The sequence below is a fragment of the Orycteropus afer genome, unplaced genomic scaffold (genome assembly GCF_000298275.1).
Source record: "Orycteropus afer afer isolate SDZICR_OR568_19922 unplaced genomic scaffold, OryAfe1.0 scaffold00040, whole genome shotgun sequence".
In the NCBI taxonomy this organism is placed as follows: domain Eukaryota; kingdom Metazoa; phylum Chordata; class Mammalia; order Tubulidentata; family Orycteropodidae; genus Orycteropus; species Orycteropus afer.
Window position 1 is genome coordinate 3,319,326 of NW_006921627.1, and position 16,664 is coordinate 3,335,989.

The following is a 16,664-nucleotide window of genomic DNA, read 5'->3' on the forward strand; positions in this document are numbered from 1 at the left end:
CAGCTGGAGGAAGGCAGGGCAGACAGTATACCTTTCTCCTCAGCCTGCCCTGGTAAAGGGGATGGAAGGAGCAGAATGGGGTCAGGCAGAGATGTCCAGCCACGTCTTCCTTCCTAGAGAGGGTACAAGGGCCTTCCTGACCCACGCTTAAGGGCCATTTCCCACCCCAAGATCAGAAATGGGGAGAGAATGGCATGGCCTGGCATTTTTGCCCAACACCCTAGTTAGCAACCACTTGCAACACTGATCGTCTTCAGGCCACACCCAGCTGCAGCATTTGGAAGGGACCCTATGCTATCTTGGCCATCTTTCTTTCCTTAATCATGGCAAGCTAATTCCAGACCTACTTTCAGACCCGAATTTGACCCCTAACTTATCTTCCTAAAGATTGTTTTGTGGTCCCAGCTCAGTCTATGCCTGCCACACTCCCTTCTTGACTTGAGTCTTTTCAACTCCTGTGCACCTGAGAGGAAAGAAGTCTGGGCCCAGGAACAAGACGGGGCCACAGGGCCAGCTGCTGGCTGTATACTCCTGCACTCTCCAATTATTTGATATCATTTTTAACTCAGAGCTGAATTAGAGCCATGCAGGGTTGCCATAGAAACTGTGTTCTTGGTGCCTTGGGTTTAACTCACTGCAGACAATTGCTCTTATGCTCTGGGGTTCATAGATGTGACAGGGAAAAGATGAGGCACTGGAGACCTCAGACTTCAATTATTTTATTTTATTTTGTTTTCTTTTGTAATTTACTCTTCCTGGCCTTTGGCTCATCCTCCTTGATCCTGGGCCATCTGGGGCCTATGGCTCAAGGTGAGGTGGGCAGCTTGTTTGCTGTCCTGGCAGTTTCATCCCTGGTGGCACTGTGTGCAGGGGTGAGCACCAGGATGGGTGAGCATGGTGTCTGTGATGGGCAGGCTGCATCTGTCATGTCTGCCCCTGAGCAAAGGGAAAGGTAGGAACAGGCACTCAGACCAGCTGCACCAGGCAGCTCCATGCCAGTCTGAGGTGTATATAATGCCAGGGCTCATACAGAAGGTCAGAGGAATAAGGAGGGACAATGTTAATCTCTAAACAGGTGATTTATCAATAGCTTATGCAAAGCTTCTAGAAATCTAGCTTTTTAATCAGGACCCATTTTCAATTCTCCACAGCCCCACGCTTTAGTTGGGAATCCGGGCAAACCCAACTATAGTGCTGCCATTATATACAGACAGTGCTTCCAGCGTGGTCTCTAGCTTGTGGGCTTCAGGTATGTCCTCTGATGCATAACAGAGATCTTTGTGCCAAAGTCTGCTGTCTGGAACAGCCTGAGGTCTCTCCACCTTAGAAAATTCTGTCCTACCTAATGGTCAAAACTTTGTGTGTGTTCTTGGTTTGCATTGAGTATGAATGACCCAAAACCAAAAAAAAAAAAAAAAAAAAACCTGTTGCCATTGAGTTGATTCCAACCCATAAAGACTCTATAGGCAGAACAGGACTGTCCCATAGAGTTTCCTAGGCTGTGATCTTTATGGAAACAGACTGCCACATCTTTCTCCCATGAAGCAGCTGGTGGGTTCAAACCTCTGGCCTTTTGGTTAACACTCTAGCACTTTAGCCACTGCACCACCAATGCTCCGGTAAATTCCCCAGGACCTATGAATTTGAATAACATGTATATATATATTACAAAGACTGTGCAGGATTCTGTTCTCAGCTTCTGCAGAGAGGCTTGGGGAAGACTCCTCTTTCAATTCTGCTATTAATTAAGGAGCTCTGGTGGTATAGTGCCTAAGGCATTTGACTGCTAACCAGAAGGCTGGCTGTTCAAACCCACTATCCACTCCTCAGAAGGAAGATGGGGTGATCTACTTCTGTAGAGATACTGCCTCAGAAACCCAAGGAGGGGTCACTATGAGTTGAATCTAACTCGATGGCAGAGTTGGGTTTTTTGGTTTTATTAACTGTTAGGACTAGAGGAGGACTACACTCTCATGCTTAGTAGCACTTAGAAATGTGAACAACCCAGTCCTGCTGTGGAGTCAGCTGGTCCCCCAGGAATGGACTCCTGATGGTTCACTTCTGAGGTTTGTACCTACTTTGTCATGCAAAGGAAGAGTCCTGGGGAGGAGAAATTAGAACTGCAGGAGAAAACTCAGTGTTGGTCTCTGATGCCTAATGACCCATGTAGCCTGATCCAGTCAGCCAGAAACCAGTCCAGTCCTGAAGGAGGGTCACAGTCCAAGCAGGTGGCAGTGAGAATTGCTCTTCATTTAGGCCTGGGGTGGACTAGCAAGTCCTCCGTCCCCATTCCAGCCCTTCTGTGCATGTAGTTCTGATTCCCCACCTACTAAGCCCCATGGAGGGATCATAGCTGTAAACCAAGTATAGTTAGTCCCTTGAGTCAATCTTGCAAGTGCAAACTAGTTATAAGCTAGAGCTCCTCCATGTCAACAAACCTCATCAACCTCACCAAGGTCCTTCTGCTACTGTTCAGGAACCCTCCCCCCTACTCCCTTCACACAGTGGGAGCCTCTGGCAAATGCATGCCCTCTAATCACATGGGTCCATCTGGCCTCACTGCCAGGGTGGATTCACGTCAAGCCATGGTAGTTGAGCACCCCTAGGGTGCAGAGCAGTTACAGGGTCCTCAGCCTCACCTTCACTCCACACCCACTGTGCTCCACAGTGAATCCCCCTGAGCCTCAGGCATCTGTACTGTCAGGCTGGAGCGTGGGTGAAATTAAAATAGCCCTCCTAGCTCCTAGCTTGCAATGCTCAGCTATAGAACCTTGTGCTATAGAGCCTTGTTTTAATCTAAGACTCTGCCCTTCACTTCTCTCCAGCTGTGCCCCACGGCGAGGCCCCAGGCAGGAGTTACCCATCTGTCTCCTGGAGCTCTATGCATGTGGGTGATGTCCAGAGGGACTTTGTCTAGCTGCCATTATGTGAGGGGTAGGAATGATTCTCTCAGCACTACATCCCCTCCCCACCCAGTGACACCAGGAAGTACATAGGAAAATACAGTCTTTATTGGTCTTCTGAAACAACAAACCAGAAATATAATTTTGCCTTTAAAAATCTGTCTCAGGCTGAAGATGCCACCATTGACAATGCCCTCCCCTCCCCCCACTCCCTTTAGAAAATCCCCAGATCTCCTATCAGCCCAGGAGCCAAAAGAAGAAGGAAGACTGTGCCTCCAGCCCAGGAAGGCAGCCTTCCTGACAAGCCATGCTTGCCTGAGGCTCCATCTGTCAACCTGGTTGGAGAATGACTTTCTCCTTTCATCCTCTCCTTCCTACCCAGCCCACCTCACCCTCACACTCCTCTGTGAGAAGAGTGCAAAGGGAGCTGGGCCAGCCCTGTCCTATCTGACGCCTTCCTCAGACCCTTCACTTCAGTGTTCCAGCTAACTTCTTCCTCTATGGCACCTCTAAGACTCCTGTCTTTGAGCCAGAAAGTAGCCTGATGCCCTCCTGACCCCCTCTGAGCCTTGGGAAAGCCAGTGTTCAGCAGAGGGCAGACCTGGGTAATTACCCTATATCAGACTCAGAAGGGGAAGGGGCAGACCTAGGAAGGGAGAATAACCAGTGGCCAAGTTGATTCCTATGCATGGCAACCCAAGTGTGCAGAGTGAACTGTGCCACAGGGTTTTCAAAGCTATGACCTTTCAGAAGCAGATCACCAGGCTTTTCTTCTGAGATGCTTCCAAGCTTTTGTTTCACAGCCTAGCACATTAACCATTTGTACCACCCACTTAAAAAAAAAAAAAGTCACCATTGAGTTAGTTCTGACTTGTGGTGATCTCATGGGTGAATGAAAACCCTGCACAGCCCTCTTCTCACTCTCTTGCCTTCCCAGCTCTGTAAGCAAGTTTCTCTGTCCCTTAGGCATGGGGGCCAGAAAAAGCACAGATAGGGTACCTGGCCTACTCACTAGCTTGGACTTCAGTCCAGGTACAATTCAAAGCTTTGAGAGCTAGACTAAGTAGACAGAACCTTCATTCCCAAGACACTCATCCATGTTTTCTGTACCTGGGAAAGCAATCCTCATGATTTAAACCTCCAAACAAAATGTGGCAGCCTTTCCCTGCTCCTAGAGTCTGTTTGGGATATGTTCGTAGGCAATGAGCCTCAGCTAGGGCCACCATGCTCTCTACCTGCCACCTGCTTTTCCAGAAGAGTGCCACCAACCACAGAGCATGGCCCAGGCCCAGGGTCCTCCCTTTCTGCCCAAAGTCACAGGTCTGAAGATGCTGCAGATGGAGAGGGTGAAAGAGACTGAATAGTGGTTCTCAGGCTGCAGGCTATAGGAGTGGGGTTGGTGGGTGCCCCACAGGGCCTGGCAGTGATGGTGTACTTAGGCAGCACTGAAGAACCACCCAGTGGGATGTGGCTGGGCTCACAGGAGAGGCTGCCGTCCACATATGCTGCAGCTGCAAGGCCTCTGTGCTGGTGTCCCTGGAAAACCCAGCAGGATAGGTGTGAGTGGGTTACCATGGTGATGGGCAGTCTCTCCAGCAGCACCACTCTGGCCCACTTTAGAGCATCTCAAAGGAATCCTTGTGTTATAAGTTTGGGTTCCCCCACCCCACCCCCATATTGACTTGAGAAGATTGTAGGAAGCAAGAGGTTCTATGTTCTAAGGCTAGAGATCCAAGGGGAAAAATGTCTCTACTACCCCAAGTACTCATAGCCTCTGTCTCCATATGTGCATATGTGCATATGTGCACATGTGCACGTGTGTGTGTGTGTGTATGTAAATTTTCCTATCCATGTGATTGTGCTGGTGATGCTATGAGTTGGTATGAAAACGACTTAGTGAGTCCAGGATCAATGTGGTTAATGTGGTCTGTAGCAGATATAGGGTCATAATGGCATCAGCCAATGGAATATGTTATAATCACAACGTTGTGTTTCTCAGTGCTGGATCCAGACAATACAATTGGTGTGTTTGAACTTAGTACCAGCAATTGAAAGCTAGTACTTTCACACTGTAAGGGGATTGAGGATATCTTTCTGGTTTAGAAAAGAGTCACAGAAATCTCCTGGCCCCTGTATCACTTTTCCCCCTACCCCCTAAGTGCAGATGAGGTAGGGATAAGCAAGAGGTAGGGAGAGGCACCCCACTGTGACTACACCCAGGGCAGGGAAGGGTAATAAGGGAATGTTTGGTCCAGAGGCCTCCTCTTGCACACACATCATTCCTTCTCTGTGGTCAGAAGCTTTGAGAGATGCCCCAGATGTTCCAAAGAATTGGTGGCCCAGCAAGGAGCATCAACAGGAGCTTTCAGCACAATGGCGGCTTCCAGGGAGACTTGGAGGAGTGTTTGGTTCACAGAGACAGCCACACTGTGGCTTATTTGCTAGAAGATGGGTGGGGAGTGAAACTAGTAGTGGCCAGTGTCAAGCCAAGGCAGGGACTATGAACAAGGGAAGGGAAAGCCCTTACTAGAGCAATCCCTGGTGTACTCTCCTGCCCTTCCTACCTGGGCCAGGTTGGGGTGGACGCTTATGCCACAGAAGAGATCTGCTTCTGGTCTTCATGCTCGCCTTCATGGTCCCCCATCAGGGGCTGGCGCTTCTTGAGCTCTCGGTGGTACTTGGCCATGAGGGAGGCATAGATGCAGCCATAGGCAGCGGCTACCACCATCATGATGCAGACAATGCCGCAGACAACCCCCGCAATGATCACTGTGCCTATGGCTCGCCTCACACTCACTGGCCGATACCTCTGCTTCTGGGGACAGGCTGTGCTGGACTCGGGCTCGGGCTCAGCCCCTGGCTTGGGCTTAACAGGTTCTAGGCTGGCCTTGGTGCAGGGCGGTCCAGGAATATCCAGCCCAGCTGAGCTATTCTGGTCTTCCAACTGGGAGCAGTAGTTGAACATCTCCATGGGGACCATGCGCATGTCCTTCCCCCTCAGCTCCTTGGGTAGGGTGCAGGCAAGCTGGTCCAGGCGCCCCCCTGCATCCAGGGGAGAAAAAAAGGAGAGGCTAATCAGGCTGTCAGAACCTAGAGTTCCTCTCCCTATGACTAGGTCCCCAAAATGGAAGGCCCAGAAGGCATAGTTTCTATCAACAATGTTGCCAATATGGAATCACTATCTATAGCACAGGAAGGAAGGAGGGAGACTTACATTTATTAAGTCACATACCACAGTAGATCAGTTACATATTTCACATCATTTAACCCTTGCAAAAGCCATGGGAATGGATATCATCATTATTCCATGTTCTAGGTAAGTACGCAACCATTTCAATCAAGGCTGCCCTCTCCAGAGTCAAACTGATCCACAGCATGTGAGACAACGCTAACACTGAAAGTGCTCAGGGAAGAGCTGTCAGTGTAAAGAGAGAGCCAAGAGTCCCTGCCTAGACTACAAGTCTATTCTTCTTTTTGACCCTGAATCTGGCTGCTCATTGCCTATCTGTGAACCTGGGACACTGTCCTCAACACAGTATCTTGTCCCTCCAGGATTCTTCTCTCTTGCAAAAAGGACAGAAGCCAAAAGCCACTGCCACAGTCACTGATCGTCTATGCAGAACCTTTGGTTGTCTAAGAGTACTTCCCTGGAGTAGGGAGAAAAAAAATTGGACAAAGATGTTTTCGTTTTCCTATAAGGACAACCCACTGGCCCCATCAATGCCCAAACTATAGCACCTCTCAGTGCAAAGGAAACTTGAGAGGGAATCCTAGAGACATATGAGCAGCACAGGAGAGGAAGCCAGTGGTGAAGAGAGGGTGTGGACAATGACAGGTAGACAGACTCTCCATGGCAACTTCATGGTGATGGTGAAGCCAGGTATGACCATGGGGAGGCACAGATGCTGAGCATAGTAGGTTGAGAGATGGAGGAACTAAGGAGAAGAAACTTTCAAGATGTCTCCTAGGAAGGGAAAGTCGAATTTTTGCCATCTTTCAGCTTCCCGTGAAATCTAGATCCAGGCAACAGACCACCTTTCCAAATGGCCTCGGACTCCAGCCACTCACTCCATCACCGACAGTTACCTCTCCCAGCCTAGCTGCTGCAAACTTCATACAGTAGCCATCAATCTTTCCCCAGGATGCTGATAAGAACATCCCAGATTTTTTTTTTTTTGAAGGAGAACAAAGCTAAAAACAATTATACTATTTTAAAACTCAGAAAATACATATATTGGACCCAAATTCATCCCAGTTCCTGTGCTAGGATTTAGTTCCTAATGATTGTATGAAAGGATAAGGATGTTTCCTAAGGAAGAAACTTGACCTCTACCTCCCTGGGGCCACTGGCTGCTTGGGAGACCCATAGCAAGTCTTACATTCAGTAAACGTTCATCCAGGGCCACCTTGTATAAGCCATAGTGCTGAGTCAAAAGGACATTTTCCTGGTCAAAAGACATGAAGTTGAATCCTAGCTATCTACCTTGTGCAATTTTTCTAACTTATTTAATTACCTATGAGTCTTAGTTATCTTAGCTGTAAAATAAGAATAATATCTATCTCAATTAGCTGAAATAAATATTAAAATAAATAATGTACATAAAAAGATACTTTTAAACTAAATAAAATAAATTATTATTTCCCCATTTACAAGTGGGAGAAATTATCACAGTGGCTAACATTTGTGTGGTACTTTATAAAGTGCTTTTAACTAATGCATGAGAACATAATGCAAATAATTGAGATTATGGCTTGATAGAAAATGAAAGTAGTAAGACTGATGCAAAGTATTGTCATTATTTTCACATAGTTTCAATATTATTAATTCAGAAAAATGTTCATTGAGCAGCTCCTTTGTTCTGAGCCCTTAATTGTGTTTTATTAAGTCCATTTATTATTGAAATGATTACTGCAAGCAAATAAATACATTTTATGGAGGACTTACTAAATGCTGGGCATTTTTCAAGACACCTTACATGAATACCTCATTCAATCTTCCCAGGAATGCTATGAGATAGGTATCTTATTCTTCCCACTTTACAGATGCACATGCTGTCACAGAGAGAGGTTGATCAAGTTTCTTAAGATCACACTGATAATAGGTGGCAGATTCAAGATTCAAACCCAGAGGTGGCACTTTTAACGATGCTGACTTCCCTTCTCTCCTTTTCTGCTTTATTTGATCAGTTCATAGGTCATTATAGCCCTTTCCCAGTTTAAAGAAAGGGGAAAGGGAAAGACAGTAAAACTAGAACCATTTGGCTTCTTATTAAAAGTTTTGACAAAAACATGCTTGGGAGAGGAAGTTGAGATCATCATCAGAATAAAAATTTGGTTTTATCTGTGGAATTATATTCCACCCTTCTGTAACTATGAGTATTTCAGAGTTGACTGTATTATCTGGAAGGGGGTGGTTTTTCTTCCTCCCTCTACCTTGCCAGGGAAGCCCAGAGGCATACCTGGTGGGCTGAAGAGCCTAGAAAAATCATACTGTGTCTTTAAGATCCCTCATTAAACCTACGTTAAGTGAGATCAGGTTACAGTGAGTCAGTCTTCAAAAGAAAGAGAAGAGAAAGGGAGGCTAGAAGTGACACAGAGAAGAAAGAAGAGGAGGGAGGGAGGAAGGAGAGCGGCACCCAGCTTCTCTGGCTTGCCCATAGGAAGGTTAATGGCTCATCATTTGAAGGTGAAATGTGTGACTCTTCTAGCACAGCTGGTAGAGAGATAGGGTCACTACTTTTTTCCCCCTGACCTTATCCCTGGCTCAGCACCAGTCACAGGAAAAAAGTATGAGGCCAGGAGTGGTCCTACCAACCCTCACCCCCAAGCAGGCTGGCTCTGCTCACCTCGGTAGGAGAACCACTCCATCCAGTGCTTGAACTCACGCAGGTTACAATCACACTCCCAAGGGTTGTCTCCAACCTGCAGCAGCTGCAAGCTCACCAGGGGTTCAAACGTCAGCCGGTCAAGGTTCTGCAAGCGGTTGGAGCGAAGCGAGAGGGAGCGCAGGGCTGGAAGTCCATCAAAAAGGCCAGGGGGCAGCTGGGCCAGGCCATTGATGGACAGGTCTAGGTGGCGGAGGAGGGGTGAGTGCTGCAGCAGGTCCCTGTCCAGGGTCCTGATGCTGTTATTGCGCAACTGCAGCTCTGTCAGATTTGTCAGGTCCCCGAAAATGGAGCTGGGTAGCTGGTCCAGGAAGTTGTTGGACAGGTCCAACCGCTGCAGGCTGGATAGGTTGGTGAAAGCCCAGCTTGGCAGGACACTCAGCTTATTGTTCAAGAGCAACAGGGTTCGGGTGGCAGCGGGCAAGTCTGGGGGCACCGTGGTGAGTCCTAGGCCACTGCAGTCCACCTCCAGGATGCGGCTATCACACTTACAGGAGAAAGGGCAGGGGGGAAGGGCCTCCACAGCATACAGGGTGATCCAGCAGGTGATCCCTGGGGAAGGGGCCATAGACAGGTAGAAAGAAAGCAACAGACCAGGGGTTACCACCTCCTGCTTCTATTTCCTCCTTTCTGGTTCATAGTATAATGGCTCTTGCTTTGATCTCCTTTTAGCACAAGCCACAATTGATGCACAAATATTTATCAACCACATAAAAAGATAATTAACAAATCCAAAGTCACTTCTCTATTAATGGACATCACATGGTATCAGTAGGACTTCTAGTCTCGCAGCACATCTGACAAAGAAATCAATTTAATGGATTATGATCCCACAGACCCCAAGGCCTGAGCCTAGAGGATGAACTATACTGGTCCACAGGGACACCCCAGCTCATGACACCTCCCATAATTGATCTCTTTGGGAGCCTGAGTCCCACTGACACTATAGATGTTAACAAAAAAAAAGGATATAAGGATGTCAGAAAACCTGCTCCCACTCTTCTCTTCTAGAAGAGCTGCCAGGAGAAAGATCCTCTCTTTCCAAGAGAAAATGGTCATGCTGATGGTCCATTCCCTTTTGTACCAGCACCCCAACCCCCAACCCCTAGCTTCACTAGGCTAAGATGTACTCTGCATGGAAAAGGGAGAGCACGAGAGGGCACTCCTAACCCTGCCCCCTACAACCTTTAACTGCTGTCAAATTTACGTGAACCCCAGATCCAAGATGGGGTCAGTAACTCAGTGTGAGGATCAGGAGCCCAAGCTACCTAGCGGACCACTCTAGAGAGCACTGTGGGAATAACAAGGCTAAGATGCACAATTTCACTTCAAACTTGAAGAATACTTGGGGCATGGGGCCACTGGAACTCATGAGACCCAGGACAAGTTTCATATTTATTTTTATCCTAAAGTCAAATATGCCCTTAGCCTGGGCTCCAGTTCCAAAGGGTTGCAGGGCAGCATTTCTGCATACAGGATCAATTAACAGCATTCCTTTCCCGGCCCCATCTTTGCACAGGATCCCTTTGGTAGCAAGCATGGGGTCCATTCTGTAGAAGGGCTGGAGAAGTGACCCTCAGAGAATAGTCACAACAGAATAGTTCATTCCATTGTTGAATATCCCTTTCTAATAACCAAAAAACAAACCAAATGCACTGCCATGGAGTCAGATCCAACTCATAATGACCCCTCTTTGGGTTTCTGAGGCAGTATCTCTGTGGAAGTAGATTGCCCAATCTTCCTTCCGAGGAGTAGCTGGTGGGTTTGAACCGTCAGCTTTCTGGTTAGCAGTCAAATGTCTTAGGCACTATGCTACCAGGGCTCTCATCCCTTCCTAATAGTGATCTTAAAACCCTCCTTAACTCCTTCTGAGCATCAAAGAAACCTGCTCACTGTGAATAGGAAAAGGGACGAGCTCCAGACAGTTCAACTTCACCAGATCAGTCATCCAAATTCAGCCCCACCGAGCCCAGAGGAAAGACCCCAGCTGGAGGGGTGGTGGAGAGGTTCAGAGCCCTAGACTCCACTCAAGGAGCCAACAGCCACCCTGACCTGAGTGCCTGGAAGGTGCATTCTTGAGTCTTTGCTCTGGTAGGTGTCTGGTGTCCCAAGGGACAGGGCTTAAAGGGACAGAAGGATTGATGACAGCTGAGAGACACAGCGCAAGGCTGATACCTTAGCCTCTTTGCTTTTGATGAGAAATGAGCACAGTCATAGGAAATGAGCAACTGGCGATCTTCTCCAGCCATCTGGGGTTGCCTGCCACTATCTCTCACCCCTTAATCCCTCTGAGCCCACTTGTGGTCAGGTCAGCCTTATGCCATTTGAAAATCAACATCCCTCAGACTTAGCTTTCCTCAGAAAGAAATTCAACCTCTCCACCTTCCCCCTCAAAGGGATCAGCATAACTAGATGCCACTATCCTTCCCCACTTCCCTAAGAAAGAACTGGCAGCAGGAAAGAAGAAAGCATTTCAAAAAGAATTAACTCTCTGCCTTCCCCCCTGGAAATCTAGGGTGGCAGAAGAGCTCTGATGACAATAAAATATAATCCTGTATTGTAAGGTGTTGAATGATCTAGAATGAGGCTGAAAGAGGATCTGAGTTGCTCAGGGATCAGCCTTGCTCACATGGTGAATAATTCAGTCTGCCTATGTTGTGGATCACAGGGGAGAAGTCAGGCAGAGTCAAGTCCCTCAGGACCATTTCTTACCTCTTACCTTGCAGCCTTGGACAAACCAGCCCTCATTGACCTTTTCCTTTACCTCCTGTAAAGAGAATTCTCAGGGCTTCTTCATCTCCCACAACTCACAAGGTCTGCCTCCATTAACATTTACTCCTCTTTATGGGGAATGTAGGGCTTCAGTTTCCTCATGTACAGAATTGGGGGTTGGACTAGATACCTAAGGCCTTTTCTAGCACCACATCCCAAGGGACCACTAGTTCCTTCCATTTTCAAGTTGAGAAGACCCAGGCATAAAGAGCCTAAGAGCGGTCTCCAAGTTCCCCCAGCTCATGTCCAGGGCAAGAGAAGAAGGCAGCTCCCCATGAAAGCAACAGGGCTTGGCATGAACTGGGACCACCAGCAGGGGGCAGAGGGCAGACAGCATCCCTCTGCTCCAGCCAGTCTGTTAAACACATTCTGGACAAGTTGGAAACCACACAGTTTATTTAAAACTCAGGAAGTCAAAACATGCAACTCTTTCTTTGGCATTCCCACAGCTCTGAATGTAGCATTCATGTCCTGCTGACCATCACACTCTGCACCCCCTCCCACCATGCCCTCCTCCTGTGGCTAGGGCGTACTCACAGGAGATCTGCTTCCACTGCAGGGCAAGCCTGGTCCTCTGCTTGGGGCCACTGCCCAGTGCCAGCATGGTGCTGAGTCCCAAGGCTCTCTGTACCCTGCACCTCCAGGGAGAGAAGAGCCCCTGGTGTGCGTGGCCTCTCAGTCCTGGGAGAGAGAGAGCTGGCTGAGAAACAGTCAGTGGAGGTCTCGTTCCAGCCCAGGGGTTAGGGAGAGGACTGGGTGTCTCTTTACACTTCTTGTAGTTCCCTCTCCTGTTCTGCTCAGTTATGAGTCCTCCAGGGAGTGGGGGTGGGAGGAGTGTGGGAGGTACAAGGGGAGTAGAGAGAGAGAAGCAAAGAAACCTTCTGCCTCGGGTGATTGGGCATGGGGCAGGGAGCAAGGGCATCTGCCAAGAGCCACAGCTATCTGTGACTGTGCTGAGCTCTGGGCTGTAGGACCCAGGCATTGTCTCCACCCCAGCCTCTTCCTGACTCTTCTTATTGCGTCTCTGGTGTCACAGGTGGGAAGTGGAGGGACATCTCTCTTAGGTAGCAGAGTGCAGTCACAGGCACCAGCTAGCACCTGTTCCCTCACACCACTCCCTGACCCCACTGCTCCTCTTACCATGTGCCCTGAGGAGGCAGTGACAGGGTCCTTCTTGGGGTCTGCAGGCCGGCCACTGGGTGGCTCCCTGGTTCCCCCTCCACCGTCGCCTTAGAGGTGAGTTGCAGTGCTCCGTCTTCCACCAGCAGGTCTATAATAAGACTCATCAGCTCAGGGGGTTCATGCTGCAGCAGCTGCTCACACAGGAGAGACAGACACATGGAGGGAAGGGGTTAGAGTGCAGCGAAGAGCAGGGCAAGGACAGCCAGGGGAGGCAGAAAGCAGGCTCCTTTTTCAAAGAGGACAAAGGCAGAACTCACCTTTTCTAGGGTCCCAGGATCTGTGCTGCCCCAGCACCATCAGTAAGTGGGGCACAGCCCCTTCTCTGGAGTACCCACCTCCCTGCAGATGAGGCCAAAAGCAATCAGCTGGGAGCCAGCCTCCACTCCCATCCCTCCATCAGGGAGTGGGAGAGGGGCTGTTTTGCTATTCCTGCATGTGGTGCAGGGTGAGGTGGGAAATGAGATGGCAGAAGACTAAGCTGACACCCCCATCTCCCTCTCAGCTCCCCAAAGAGCATACACGATCCCCAAGCCCACTACTCTCACCCTACTGCTTCTGGTTGGCTTCCAGAGTTTGACCTTCCTTGGCTGCCAAATTTGTCCCCTGGTAATTCCTATTGCAGCCTCCCCTCTCCCCTCTCCCAGAGGCCTGTTTAATTCTAGGAGCCTCAGGAGCCAATGGCAGAGTTAAGCTGACAGCTGAGGAGGTGGATCGAGCTGCCGGGAAGCTTGAGTGTTCAGCTCAGAAACCGCAGCATCCCGAGAAGCTGGTTTTCCCTCAGGCGTTAGGGTCCTGCTGCGGCTCCTGTCACCTCTCCTCTCCCCCACCTCCCCTCTTCTTCTCTATCCCCTCACAGCAGCACAGACACACACATAGCCCTCCCTGCTTACAGAGCCACCATGGTGGCCGGTGCTGTTTGTGGGGTCTGCCTCCAGCTGGCAGTGCTCAAACTAGAATACAACCCCAGGCAGGATCCAGGATCGTCAGCTTTGCTCCCAGCAAGGGCACCATGCTTGAGAATGGGGGTAGCCCTGGGCCTGCTGCTCTGGGTTCTGTCTCTCTCCTCCAGAGCTTCAGGGATCTGCTTGTAAAGGGCCTGGCAAGGCTAGCACAGGGGTCACAAGAAATGCAGCCTCCTGCCTTTCCCAGCCTCTTGACTGGCACAGAGGTGGGAGTGGCAGCAGCCCCAGTCCCCACCCTGCTTTTAGGATTAAAAGGAGTGGAGGAGATCTTAGCCTAGTATGGCCTATCACTTTCCAGCTCTCTCAGGGTCCAGGCCCCAGCAGGCTCCTGACTCACATTTGTGGAGTGAGAAGGGCACTGGGTTAGAATTCCTGTCCAGCAGCTCATTGGCTGCATAACCCTGGACAATGCTTAAATTCTCTGGGTCTCAGCTTTCTTAACTCTGCAAGTGATGACCATGACTTATTGGGTGGAATTTCTGAGAGGAGCAATTTAATTAAGGGAAGAAAATTAGCATTTACTATACTTATTGCACACTCTCTTGGGAGATAATCTGGTGAATGCTCCTAGCTTGGACTTGAGCACATGATAGAGGTGAGGAAATACCAGCTCCCTTCCTCTGTGGGGAGGGGCCCTCAGCAGCCTCCGGAAGGTCTAGGAAACATCTCTCTTTCCCAGTCCCACCAAGCTGATACATGGTTTTATTTCTCTCTTCCTGATCCCCAGACAGGTGTAGACTGTCATAGAGTGCATGTTATATGACTTGTTCACTGTAGAGGGCGTATTTCTGCCCCTCACTCACATGCCTTCACAGACTGCCATAAGGGACAGCAGTGCCCACCCTCTCTCCATGCTTTGGACCCTCATCTTAGAACAATCTCCCTTACTTCAGCAAGAGACCTCATATCAAGAACTCACAGCACCTGTGCAATATTGGGTAAGCCAAAGACCACCTGAAGCATAGAGAGGATGACTAACCTGCCCAAGGTCACACAGTTGGTCAGGGATTGGGTGGCAGGCTGCTCACCCATTGTCCGGTGACAATGGCCCCTGAAGGGAAATAACTTATGTGTGCACAGAGCAAGGTGCACACACAGGCCTCCCCAGACACGTGCTTGGAGCTCCATACACAGCACGTGATGCAAACACACTCCCACAAAGAGCTGTGCAGTTAAGAAAGTGCTGACACACACATACACTCACACACATGCATGCACACACACACACGGTCACACATTCACACACTTGCATGCACACACATACACACATGCACACTTTGCTGGCAACCCTCTAGCATTCATCTTCAGATGCCAAAGCCTGGGTGGCAGAGCCAGAGCCTCCCAGTTCCCAAATGCCCCCAGCACACAGATGTACAGAGCTACCTCCAGCCTAGAAGTAAGGTCTAGAGAAAACCCCTCCAGGGCAGTCCCTAAACCAGGAACTTTCCTGTGCTCAGGACCATATGCAGTCTGCAGACACACCCAGTCTTCTGCTCCCACTCTCTGGCTTCCTCTAGGGAGACAGCTGGTGGTAAAACCCTCCCACTCAAGCTCAGGCCTTATTTCTACCTGAGGCTCCTGTCCTCCCCTAAAGAGACCTCCTCTTTCCCACCTCACCTCACTCATCTTCGTCCCTCAGTGTCACCCCCAGTAAAGGGCCTAGGGGTTGAGCTACAAACAGCCAATCAATGGAGAAGCTAGCCTAGAGAACAGGTCCTGATGCCCCATCCCCAAGATGTCCCCTGCTCAAGTCCCTACAATGCATAGACTTTGTCATCAGAGGTGGCAGGACACTGCTGACCCTGGTATCCTCTGGAGAAATGTGACAAAAACAAGCCCCCCCACTCCCAGACCCTGAGCTCTCTGGGATAGCTAACGCTACTCCATCAGCCTCTTGGGCTTCTGGCTGGGTGTCAGAGCCTATCTGATGGTAGGAGTGGGAGGAAAGGCATGCCCAGCAGGGGGACAAATCATAAATGGGGTGGCACCCACAGGTGACCCTCAGTGAGATGTGAGGCCAAAACCCAGCACTTCGTATACCTTAGCCCTCCACCCACAAACACATGTCCAACCAAGCAACCCTTCCTGCCCCCAGAAGAAGCCAGCCTCATTAGGAAAGGGGGTGACCTATATTGAGAAGCTTGGAGAGCAGCTGCTGCAGCAGGCGCTGGCCGGCTGCTGAAATAAATTAACACAGTCTGGGAGGGAAGTCCCTACCCAGGTGGAAACTGGGGAAGAATCAAAGTGGGGTGGGCCCTGCCAGGAAAATCTCCCATCTCTAAGTCCTATAACCTCATCAGTTCTGAGATGCCAGACCTGCTCCTCATCCTTGCCTGGCTTTTTGCCCAAGTCCCAGAGACAGAGAGATCAGAGGGAACCCAGCAGGTCCCTGGGCCTCCTTCACTGAGCTCTGCAGAGAAAACCAGGATTGGAGAATAGAGCCTGGGGAGCTAAGAGCAGGCCAGTGGGAAACCCCAAAACCAGAAGCATAGGACTTTGAGCTCTGGCCCCTGGCTACTCAAAATGTAGCCCATGAACTAGCAGCACTGGCTTCACCTGGGAGCTTGCTGAAAATGCAGACTCTCAGGCCCCACCCCAGACCAAGAGAATGAGAATCTGCAAACTTTAACAGCATCCTCGGGTAATTCCTATCCAGATCTGAGTTTGAGAAGCCCTAGGTCAGATCTCTGGTGGTGTAGTGCCTAAGGCATTTGCAGGCTAACCAGAAGGCTGGCGGTTCAAACCCCCCAGCCACTCCTCGGAAGGAAGACTGGGTGATCTACTTCAATTGAGAGACTGTCTGAGAAACCCAAGGAGGAGGGGTCCCTATGAGTCAGGACTGACTCAACGGCAGTGAGTTTGGTTTTTTGGAGGCCAGATCACATCTCATGTCCCAGCAGACACTGGCACCTCCTAGGTAGGGACTAATAGCCACATCTGAGGAAGCTGTTGGTCAGGCT

At 49.7% G+C, this 16,664-nt stretch overlaps 2 protein-coding genes across 2 annotated transcripts in view; one reads left to right on the top strand and one right to left on the bottom strand.

Annotated features, from left to right (window-relative positions):
• The window catches only part of CACNA2D4 (calcium voltage-gated channel auxiliary subunit alpha2delta 4), a 162,810-nt gene that overhangs the window by 101,596 nt on the left and 44,550 nt on the right, over positions 1-16,664 (top strand). The window lies entirely within an intron of this gene.
• LRTM2 (leucine rich repeats and transmembrane domains 2) lies at positions 5,491-12,164 on the bottom strand. The gene is made up of 3 exons (XM_007937029.2): positions 12,098-12,164; positions 8,750-9,340; positions 5,491-5,945 (listed from the first exon to the last, which is right to left on the bottom strand). Exons 1-3 carry the CDS (start codon positions 12,162-12,164, stop codon positions 5,491-5,493), a joined length of 1,113 nt encoding a protein of 370 aa, XP_007935220.1.

Coding starts and splice junctions, on each gene's coding strand:
- LRTM2 (XM_007937029.2), bottom strand. CDS start 12,164: ATGCTGGCACTGGGCAGTGGCCCCAAGCAGAGGACCAGGCTTGCCCTG. Junction 9,341..12,097: donor GCAGTGGAAGCAGATCTCCT/GTGAGTACGCCC, acceptor CCCCTTCCCCAG/GGATCACCTGCTGGATCACC. Junction 5,946..8,749: donor GGAGTGGTTCTCCTACCGAG/GTGAGCAGAGCC, acceptor CCCTGGATGCAG/GGGGGCGCCTGGACCAGCTT.